Source organism: Camellia sinensis, chromosome 3 (assembly GCF_055761805.1).
Source record: "Camellia sinensis isolate YWXY chromosome 3, ASM5576180v1, whole genome shotgun sequence".
Lineage (NCBI taxonomy): Eukaryota > Viridiplantae > Streptophyta > Magnoliopsida > Ericales > Theaceae > Camellia > Camellia sinensis.
Genome location: NC_138963.1, coordinates 214388908 through 214401234, shown reverse-complemented (window position 1 = coordinate 214401234; position 12327 = coordinate 214388908). Strand labels below are relative to the sequence as shown.

Genomic DNA, 12327 nt, shown 5'->3' with positions numbered 1-12327 from the left:
ACTTGATTCTTTGGGCCATCATGCATGGAAATGCGTGATTGGTGGTCCGAGAATTGGGGCACATCCTCCTTTGAGTCATTAGCATTATAAGGAATGTGATGGGTGCATAAATTGCTTGAACTGCATTGCCATGCAAGATTTTGCCCTCTGCTGCTGTGAGTTGCAGGTTCTGCAGGAATTTATTGCCGGCCGGCAGTATTTAGTGCCGACCGGCAGTCAATTGATGGCCGGTGGATCTATTTTGTGCCGGTGACTAAATGCTACTGCCGGTGGAAATTCTGCTCAGCCAATGATATCCCCCAGTGTCCTGAGAGGCATCCCTGAGACTTTGGCAGTTTTCAGAGGAGCAGAGCAGGGAAAACAGAGGCAAACTATGCATGGCAGTGCGATTCCGAGCCAGTCCCGAGCATGTGTTGCATCTGGCCCTCACCCCGAGGCGGTTTACTGTTTTTCTTTAGTTTAGTTAATTTGTTAATTAATTAAGCAATTTGTAATATTTAATTAGCTTGCGTAGTTAATTAATTTGTATTATTATTTTGGTCCCTCTGAGTGAGGGCGTGTCTGTAATAAGTGTGTGTGCGTGGTGTGCATGTCTTCCAACCTCCACTTCTTTCTTCCCTTTTATTTACCTGCTTATGATGGTAGATTAGGGCACATTTATTTTAGCATACCTTATGCTATGCATGCGTGCATTCATGCATTTGTTGACATGCACCGGGCTCGGTACATCATACAAACTACATTGTACTTTTCAATTCCAAATTGAATACATGTTACTTGTAGCATTTCATATGCCATTTTAGGGTTAGCCGAGCCTGTTTAGATTGCATCTTTGCATGTGTTGCATTAGCCATTTTTAACATGAACTAGGATCATGCATATGATTACTGACTAGTTTCTGTTTTGGCTCGGAGTACTAGGTAAGCCTTTATGCTTTAGCATATCGCATGCGTGTGAGTGTTGCCATGACAGTATGATTACCATGAGGCTAGCTGCTTATGTGATATAACTGCTTGAATGCCTGTGGATGGAGGTTGAATTACCTAAATTGGAATAATGCATTAAAACTGTGAGTTTTAATCCCACTAGATAGTGGCAAAATCATCTTCTCTAAAAGCCCACTTGAGGGTGGCAAAATCTGTATTTTAGCCTACTTGCGAGTAGCAAACCATTTTCAAAACAAACATGAAATGTTTTGTTCCAATTTGGGCGATTTGGTCTATACTTGTTTGCTGTGCGCATAACATAGTAATTCTAGGCTAATAACCGGAATAAGAACACATAAAGTTTTCAAAATCAGATATCACGGTTAGTAGAGGCCGGTCTTCGGACCGGGCGAAAGGGGGTGCTCATAGCTGACCTTCCCCGATCGTACCCAAGCTCCCGAGCCGAGACAACTCCGGTGATGACGGACATGTGGCCTTCGGCACCGAGTCAGGGTTTCCTAAATTCTCCCATAAAAAAATATTTAGGTGGCGACTCTGTATCTGGCAAAGCAGTCCATGTTTGGCACTACTTTTTCAAAAATCTATTTCTCAAAACGATTTGCCAGATTTGGACTCTTTGGTTCAGATTAAGAACCGTGACACAAATCGAGTCCGAACTGTAGCATGAGGCCCACGGGCGCGTCTACATAAATATTTCATCTTCAGTTTCAATTTCTGTCGGAACACTAGATGTACTATGTCGAGAGGATTGACTTCGATTAAATTTAATTCGAACAGAACCATCATTGTATTGTTGAATATCTTGGATATCTTGAATTGAGGATTGTTGTTGATTATGTTTATAATTTTCATTGGCAGTAACCCATTGATCATATAGATCTACATTTTTCCATTCAATCATTTGAGGAACATTAATATGTGATTCATGATTACTACTGCTTTGAATTAATAGAGTTTTATCTTTAGGACTCTTGTGTAAAGCATGAACATTTAAATTGGTTTGTATGCATTTATAATGGACACAATATATTAAAACAATATTATGAACTTTTTCTTTCATGTTAGTAAATGAACCATGTAATTGAATATTCAATGTCAATGCATCTAAAATATGTGGATCACGTAAACTCAGTGTAAAATCAGGAAAACAATTAAAATGTACTGGACCTTTATGAAGACCAGTTTCCATCATACCCATTAAACTATCATTGTAATTAAGAAAGCGAGCATCTCTTAGGCATAATAAAACAGAGGTATTTTTTCCTACCATGGTTAATGGATTAACACCAACTTGAATTAAACCAATATGCATAAAATTGTAACCATTATTTAAATGTCTTTTGATTAATTTAGTTTCAAATAATCTGCAGGTTTCCCTATGTTTTTCCAAAGCATAAACTTGTTCAATTGTTTTAACACGCAGAGCAACTTTAAAAACATTCTGTATAAAAGTAGTTTTATAAATTTCTTTGATTGGTAGTTTAGGTATATTCCATCCTACATCAATTTTATCATTTTGTATTTCAACATCTTCTTCATTTATTACTAATCTGTGATTAGGTATTGAGGGCAAAGTTGTTGACCTAGAACTGACTGATGAGTTACTTCTAAATAATCGATTCATTGTTTTTTGTTAATTAATCAGTTTTACAGATACCTTAATACATACCCTATTCTAGTCATGTCATCACAGACCAAAATGGTATGAGTACAGACCCTATTCGGGAAACCCCTATGTCCTACACTGCCTAACCCTAAGGACTTACTCTGGACAGGGAACGAAAGTGGGTGACTTAAACCAGGTGGATAAACACAGACCGATCTCTTAGGTGATTAAGATGAACTGAAAACTAGATTAATCAACTAAACAATAGAATGGATTAATTGGAAGAAACAAAGCAGTTAGAAACAGGATACAACATAACTAAGGCTCTGATACCATAACGGCGGAAGCAGCAGCACATAGATGAAGAACATGGATTACGAAATCAAATATGACTAAAGCTGCTCATCTGTGCAATCACTCCACTGAAAGCAACCGACAGCATCTGTTTTGCCCCATGCGCTGCCAGCTGCCTTCATCAGTCACATACTGCTTTACTTTACTATATATTGTAAGGCATTCAGTCATTCTTCAATTTTCTTTCCTTCTATTGTTAGAAAAAACCAGAGTGTTCTGAGTGGGAATCATTCACCCCATTCATAACCTAATTAAGATCCTTGCAGTTGCAATTGTAATTGTAAGTTATTTTCTGTATTTCACATAAAACATAAAACTTTTAATTAATTAAAATACAGAAAATAACTTACAATTACAATTGCAACTGCAAGGATCTTAATTAGGTTATGAATGGGGTAAATGATTCCCACTCAGAACACTCTAGTTTTTTCTAACAATAGAAGGAAAGAAAATTGAAGAATGACTGAATGCCTATAATTGATTACAATATATAGTAAAGTAAAGCAGTATGTGACTGATGAAAGCAGCTGGCAGCGCATGGGGCAAAACAGATGCTGTCGGTTGCTTTTGGTGGAGTGATTGCATAGATGAGCAGCTTTAGTCATATTTGATTTCGTAATCCATGTTCTTCATCTATGTGCTGCTGCTTCCGCCGTTATGGTATCAGAGCCTTAGTTATGTTGTATCCTGTTTCTAACTGCTTTGTTTCTTCCAATTAATCCATTCTGTTGTTTAGTTAATTAATCCAGTTTTCAGTTCATCTTAATCACCTAAGAGATTGGTCTGTGTTTATCCACCTGGTTTAAGTCATCCACTTTCGTTCCCTGTCCAGAGTAAGTCCTTAGGGTTAGGTAGTGTAGGACATAGGGGTTTCCCGAATAGGGTCTGTACTCAAACCATTTTGGTCTGTGATAACATGACTAGAATAGGGTATGTATTAAAGTATCTGTAAAACTGATTAATTAACAAAAATATAATGAATCGATTATTTAGAAGTAACTCATTAGTCAGTTCTAGGTCAACAACTTTTCCCTCAATACCTAATTAAATATTTTAATCGATAATTAAATATTTTTTAATTATCAACCAATCATCTTCTTGACAAATCACTAAATTTATAAAATAAATCAAATTTTTTATTTTTTTATTAAATCTTTTATTTCTTATTTCTATGATATTTTCAACCTACAAAATAAGATAATGTGAATAAAAAATAAAATATTAATTAAAAAATTCTATTCACGCATAAAATTATATAAAAAAATTTATAAAAATTTTGTGGTAATATAATTATTATAAATAAATGCATCTTCAATAGTTTTTTATTTTGAAGTGAATGGGACACTTGTTAAGGAATAATATGGATAAAAAATATGTTAATTCTGAAACAATTATCATTAAATTTAATATATATTTTTAATTTAGTACACTTTTTATATTTTTGAAACTATATTTTTTTTACACATTCTCAATATTAACAAGTGGCATGGGAACACTTATTAATATTTGTCTAATAAAATTATGCTTGAATTTTTTATTTATAGCATTACTAATCTATTAAGTATTTTTAATATATTTTATTTATTAATTTTATATTGTGATGTTTTTAAAAAAAAATAGAATTCAATTGAAATAAAGAAAAAAAAGAAGAAGAAAGATTTTATTTAAAAATGATAGTCTTATTAGGACTTCACGTGACTCGAAATAATTGTGAAGTGCGTATAATTATGACAGATGTATATACAAATAATGTATGTATATTTTATTTTTATTTTGTGTCTTTTACAATATAATTCAATGGTAATAAAGTAAAATTATTATATTTATATAGAAAATAAATACAAAAATATTTTTTATTTAGGGTTGATTTCAGAATATCAAAAATTAGTCAAAAAGTTATAAATAAAATCAAAAAATTGAACAAAAAAATTAACTAGTATTTCTTTTTCTCTTTATTTTTTTACATATTTTTTGATAAAAAATTAAAAAATTATTTCAAACATACAAATTTTGTTACCTTATATTTTAAGTAAAAATTTTAAAAATTATCAAAACAGTCTATTCTCAAGCTAATATTACTTTTTACTTATTTTTTAAAAAAAAAATTAATCTTGTCACCATTTTTAATTTATTCTTTATAAAAATATCAATACTAAACAATATCCCAAGAACATTTAATATGTAATTATTTCACCATTTATAAATAAATAAGATTAATATATTTTATATATTATAAATTTATATTTGAAAATGTTCAAAAAATTTATACCATCTTATATGAAAGTAAATACAATAAAAATATATCATATTCTCAAATTTACTAACATTTTAACAATAGTTTGGTCATGATAGTAAATAAAAATAATATGCAAATAATAAATTTATTCATAATATATGACATTACCTATTAAGCATAAATTTATAATTAATTTTGGTCTCTTATGCTTATTTTTTATTTTTTCAAAATTGTAATTGTGTATAATTTTTTTAAGAAAGAGAAATTATTTTTTATCATATTCTCTTATGCTTATTTTTTAGTTTTTCTATCCTTTCTATATTCGGCATAAATTTTTTTCCTCCATATCTAATTTGTATTAATACAAATTTTACTAATTATTTTAATATTATCCTATTTATTACAATTTTCACTTAAAAAGCTCATTATGGTTGAGGCAGATACTCTATTGTAGGGGTATTGTCTAGTTTGTATTAAAAAGCTTGACAATTCAAATTGAAAAAACTAAATCAATAATCATTATAATTATTTGTCAAAAAAATAATCATTATAATTAATGAGTAATGTTATATAAGCAAATACATATATATATATATATATATAATTTTTATATATAATAATGTAGTTCATTGTGGACCTTTGATTTTAAAATAAAACACCATTAAAAATGAATTTATTTAATAACGCAGTTCGTTGTGGACCTTTGATTGTAAAATAAAACACCATTAAAAATGAATTTATTTACAACACTAATAGTATTATTATATCATTCTTATGAATAAATTTGTTTATAATTTTTTTTAGATGAGAATTTTTTTTTTTAATTTAATAAAGAAATAACAATCACTTTACCCAATGATTTCGTAAAGATATTGTATGATAGAAATAGACACCATACCATGCATCCTAAATTATTTATTTGTAGTAATTATATTATTTATGACTCATTTGGGAACATGCTATTTTAATAATTTTTTAACTATATATAAAAATATATACACCTTTTTAAATGTCTAGAATAAAAAAATTGAGTAAACAAGTTGGGAAATTAAATACAAATATATATATATATATATATATATATATATATATATTGGAAAAGTCACAAGCTATGATATTTTCTTCATATTTGTAAATAATTTTCATTGATTAATAAAAAATATTGAGCTAATTAGGTTTATAAATTTAATTTTATATAAGTTATTTTTACGTAATAATGTAAGTAAAACTTGTGCTCCCTCCATTTTAAATTGTTGGGAAAATTACAAAACATAAAAAAAATCCATAATTTAAGCCTTTTAACAAAATAAATCCTGACTTTTGAATTTTGTCAATTTAAACTATAAATTTTTGATTTGTTTTCAATATAAACCACTAGACTACTTCCGTTTAAGTAAAATTGATGAAAATAATCTTTTAATCATTAAAATCAATGTAGGTATATATAAAATATTTAAAATATATATAAATTTTCGTGATTTAACAACTAAACTACCTATTTTTCTATCAATTTTACTTAACAAAAATATGCAACCCATTACAAAGAAAACGATTAAAAAATAATTAGTATTGAAAATGAATAAATTATATAATATATAATTATCTGTTAGATGAAGATTAATTATTATTTTATATTTATTTGCTAAATGAGAAGATGTTATTTACTTGGTAAAAAAATTACTATGACAAAATAAAAAAGAAAGATTTGTGTTCCATGAAACCATTATGGAGAAAACGATTAGCTAAACAAAATTTTGTTAGTTTGTCGTTAATCTCACTCAGTAGTTACTAACACCGATTTGTGTCATCTTTTATGTTAATTACACTTACAAGTCTAATTTCTCACACTAGTTACTAACACCAATTTGTGTCATTCTTTATGTTAATTGCACTTACAAGTCTAAGTTCTCACATTTTCCTTTATGTTAATTGCACTTACAAGTCTAATTTCTCATACTAGTTACTAACATCGATCTATGTCCTCATTTATGTTAATTGCACTTATAACACAGTAACTCATTGTGTACCCAATTTTACTCTCTTCTTTGAAGTCTAAAATCTCTCACAAGTTATTGTTAACGAGGGCATGTTTGTTTTGAGAGATGAGAGGACTTTCGGATAATATCCTCACTAACAATGTATACATTAACAATCCTACTCAACTTAACTCTAAAAACAATCTATATGTATTCTTTTTTTGTTAATCACACTTATAACATAATAATCATATGTGTAGCCTAATTTCCAGAAACATGCCAAATGAATTACTTGAACTATTTATTTGAATATCTTAGTCTGTTGGAAGTATAATCTCTCTCACTGTCTACAAAATGATATGTTGGAAGTCTAATTTCTCTCACTGACTATAGGATCCGTTTTGTTTTAGGTTATAGAAGATGTGATTGGATTAGGATAGATGTGGGGGTTCACTGATATTGTGTTTGTTTGCAAAATGGAAGAAGATATTCACAATACCTTGGGACTATGATAGGCTTCTATGGATGAGATTAGTAGTCTCCCATGAGAGATAATATGAGAAAAACAATCCCTTGGGATTCGAGGGGGATTTACTTTTTACCCTCTATTATCCTGCCTAATTTACTTACTCTTCTTGATTAGTATGCTCGTTTCTCTATCATTTTTTTTAATTATTCCACCTTTTTTTACTACACCATTCTTTCTATCAAAATAATTTAATATTAAAATATAATAGTATAATAATATTTATACTAAAAAAAATTATATTAAAAAAATAAAATAGTACCAAAAATATATATATTTATGAAATAGAATTCTTAATATTAAAATATAATTTTTTAGAAATTTGAATAGGAAAATAAAGTATAAAATATAAATAAATTTGTTTTTATTTATAAAATTATAAAAATAATTTCCATTTTAATCATAAATTTTGTTTTGTTTTGTTTTGTTTTTTTTTTTTTTTTTTTTGCATTTTAAGTTCATTTTTTAAAATTTGATAGGCATTACCTTATTGATTTAAAAAATGATATAGGTTTTAAATTTTCTACCAAAAAATGACCAAATATCTCACATGAGTGTGGGGTCCATAAAATATATAGACCCCACACTCATGTGAGACCTTTGATTATTTATTTGATAAAAAATTTGATATCCCTAACATTACCATATTCATTTAGTAATTGACAAATCAACACGATAAACGATAAGAAGCAGATTGTCATCTCTATTTAATGCTCTAACCTGCTCTGGTACAAACAAGCTTTGTGTACTTATACAAAAAAGATGTGAAATGTCTCTCCACAATAGTTTGCCGCTAGTTCCACCATCTTCTTTTGGAAGCTGATTGCCTTCTTTAAAACAGGTTTTTGGAACTTTAGTCTTTTTCTGAACCATTTTTCTTCCTCTCTTTTATTACACCTCTACCTTTCTGAACCATTTTTCTTCTTTTCTTTTATTACACATCTACTTCCCATTTTAGAGGAATTAAAGCTTCAATCCCATTTCAGAGAAGGATTTTAAAGCTCCCTCAACCACCTGAAAAAAAATTTAAAGGTACATTAGAAAAATCAAGCAAAGACATGTTTTAATTCTCTTTTTCTCTTACTTATTTCTTTCTCCTCAAGTTTAACAACACCAAGGAAGTACTGTTAACTTTGATTTCACATAACAATTATATATTTTTCATATAATAATCATAAAGGCTCCATTTGTTTGAATTTTTGGAAATTTGTTTTTATTTTTCAGCTAATTTTACAAAAAATTAACACAAAAAATTATTTCAAAAATTAAATTGTAAAAACTATAGTAAACAAAGTTTTTTTCAAAGAACTAGAATCACATAATAATCATAAATATTGTCACCTAATTTTTTGTACATACATATACTTCTACAGGTATAATTAATGTCATCCTCAACTGGCAAGGAAAAGCAGAAGGGAAAAGGAAAAGCTGTTGTCCAACGTCCAGCAAAACCTCGAGGAATTGAGTTTGATGATAAACCATTGTGGAATCATGTGAAGGTTCTTAGTATACCATTAGGTGGGGGTGAAAATAGATGTTGGTCCTACAACTATTGCAATAAGAAAGTAACAGGCTCATATTCAAAAGTCAAGGCTCATTTGCTGAAGTTTCCTAACTGTGGAGTGGAAGCTTGCAAAGCTATAAAGGATGATGTTTTTGAAACACTCAAAAAGGAGCATGAAATGGCAGAAAAAAGAAGAGCTCAACAACAATTGGATGTAAGAAAAAAAGAAGATTATGTGTCTCTACCTGAAGGATCAGACTTATTTCAAAACAAAAAAAAGAAAGGGTTCAATTTTAGGACCTTTGACAGCTGCATTTAACGTGGCAGAAAAAGACATTGCTGATAAACAAGCTGCTCGTATGTTCTATGCCTCTGCTCTGTCATTCAATTTAGCAAGGTGTCCTTATTTTAGAAAATATTCGCAAACCTTGGCAAACAACAAACTATCTGGTTATTCTCCCCCAACATATGATAGGTTGCGGACAACATTGCTTGCACAAGAAAAGGCACATGTGAATAGAAAGCTTCAGCCCATAAAAGATTCATGGAAAAAAAAAAAGGAGTATCCATATGTTTTGATGGATGGTTAGATAGACAGAAGAGACCGCTCATAAACATAATGGCAGTATCTGTTGATGAAACAATGTTTGTGAAAGTAATTGATGCAAGTGGAAATATAAAAGATGTAGATTATGTTGCGAACATATTTCTATCAGTGATTGAACAAATTGGGAAGTAGAATATTGTTCAAATTGTTACAATAATACGTCTAATTTTAAGGCTACTGGGTTGACAATTGAAAGTAAGTATCCTCACATTTTTTGGACACCATGTGTAGTGCATAGTCTGAATTTGGCATTAAAGAGTATGTGTGAAACCCCCTCCCCCCCCCCCCCCCCAAAAAAAAAAAAAGTTCATCTCAACATTCTGAATGTAAATGGATAGCCAACTTAGTCACTGATGTTCATAATATAAGAAATTTCATAGTGAATCATAGCTTGCCAAATGCCATTTTCAAAAGTTACTCAAATTTGGAATTACGAGGGTTGCAGAAACAAAGTTTGCATTACACATTGTCATGGCTAAACGTTTAAAGGAAGTAAAGCCAGCATTAGAGAAAATGGTGATGGATGCAAGATGAAAGATTTACAAAGGAGATGGAAAGAATCCAATGGATGCTAAAGCCTGTGAAGTGAAGCAACTCATAGTAAATGATGTTTGGTGGGATGACTTGGATTACCTTTTGAGTTTTACAAAGCCTATTGTTGACATGCTAAGGGTTGCAGACATTAATGCTCCTGTGTTACATTCTATATATGATGTGTGGGACACCATGATAGAAAATGTGAAAGCAATTACATTTGAGCATGAAAACAAAGTTAATATCATAGGACAATCAAATTTCTTTGACACAATTCATGAAATTTTAGAAGCTAGATGGACCAAAAGCAACACACCTCTACATTGCATAGCTTATTCCTTGGTTCCTAAGTATTATCATGAGTCTTGGCTTCAAGGTGGAAGTAATGGCATTCGGCAATTGGCACCACATGAAGATGAAGAAGTGTCTACTAACTGGAGCAAGTGTTTTGAGCGGCTATTTCAAAAAAAATACAACTCATCTGCGAAATGTTTATGTTGAATATGGTGCTTTTTTAAGTGGATCTGGCTATTTCAATCAGCCACATGTTATTGAAGCAAGAATGTATGAGGAGCCAATTTCTTGGTGGGCTAATCATGGTGCTTCAACACCATTGTTGCAAGGGTTAGCATTTAAGTTGTTGTCACAACTAGTTTCTTCATCATGTTGTGAGAGAAATTGGAGCACCTATGGTCATATTCATAGCATCAAAAGAAATAGGTGCAAGTAACAGAGCTGAAGATCTGGTCTTTGTACATTACAACATAAGGATGTTATCAAGTGTAGACATCCCATTTTTGACCGTCCTCAAGACTTGGACGTCATCGCTTTTGCACTCGATGATCATGATTGCATGTGCTCATTTTAGTGCCCTGAAGTCCTTTGTGGAATGCCCTGTCTTTGAGCCTTGAAACCTTATCCATTCTATGCCTTGTTTTGGACCAAAGCCTTCAAACCTGCAACCCCTGGTGGCTAGCCGGTCACTATTTGAACCTGCCGGCCACCAATTGTGCTTTGTTGGCCATTTAAGTGGCCTGCCGGCCAATGGTGATGGCCTGCTGGCCACATTAGTGGCTTGCCAGCCATTAGTGTCTTTTTTAAGATATTTTGTTGATAGTTATGCTAGCTGTTGGCACAATTGGCTGCATCGCCCTACACGTGTATGGAGGGATATATCTCAGCCAAATGGATGTTTTTCTATATATAGGGGGTCTCCTTCCCCATTTTTGAAGGTTAAAATTTTTTGAGCAAAAATTATCTCTCTCTCTTGCAAGTTTGTGCACATTAGCCTACATCACAAGAATTTTCACTTTTGCTGACTAAATTTTTAGTCAACTAAAATTTAGTTGCCAAAAGTCAATTTTTAGTCGCCGAAGGGCTTTAGCGACTAAATTTTTCGGGAAAGCTAATTGGCGACTAAAATTTAGTCGCCAAATGTATTCATTTGCTGACTAAATATTTAGTCGCCAAAAGGTTGGACATTAAATTAAATTAGACCCTTTTTGGCGACCAAACTTTTAGTCGCCTAAAGTCCCACCTTTTTAGCTACTAAAATTTTAGTCGGCAAATAGTTATTTTTTGACTACTAAAAATTTAGTCGCCGAAAGTCCCCATCTTTGGCTACTAAATGTTTAGTCGGCAAAGAGTTCCTTTTTTGGCTACTAAATATTTGGTCGCCTAAAGTTCTACATTTTTTGCTACTAAAATTTTAGTCGGCAAAAGTGTGTTTATAATTTAGTTTTTTGTTTTTAGCTATGAAATATTTTAGTCGCCAAATGTTTGATTTTCTTTTGGCGACTAAAGTTTTAGTCGCCAAATGTCTATTTTTTTTTTGGCTACTAAAGTTTTAGTCGCTAAATGTCTTTTTTTTTTTGGCTACAAAATTTTTAGTCGCCAAATGTCTTTTTCTTTTGCTACTAAACTTTTAGTCGCCAAATGTCTTTTCCCAATTTTTTTTTTGCTACTAATTGTTTAGTCGCCAAAAACATGATATTATGTTTTATCGCAAAATTATGATTTCTCCACAACCTGTCTATA

General features: G+C 30.8%; 1 protein-coding gene across 1 annotated transcript; it reads left to right on the top strand.

The window, feature by feature from the left end:
- Nucleotides 1–10320: 10320 nt before the first annotated feature.
- LOC145822220 (uncharacterized) lies at nt 10321–11020 on the top strand. The gene is made up of 2 exons (XM_082918828.1): nt 10321–10713; nt 10832–11020. The coding sequence occupies exons 1-2, from the start codon at nt 10321–10323 to the stop codon at nt 11018–11020; spliced, it is 582 nt and encodes a 193-aa protein (XP_082774954.1).
- Nucleotides 11021–12327: the final 1307 nt, after the last annotated feature.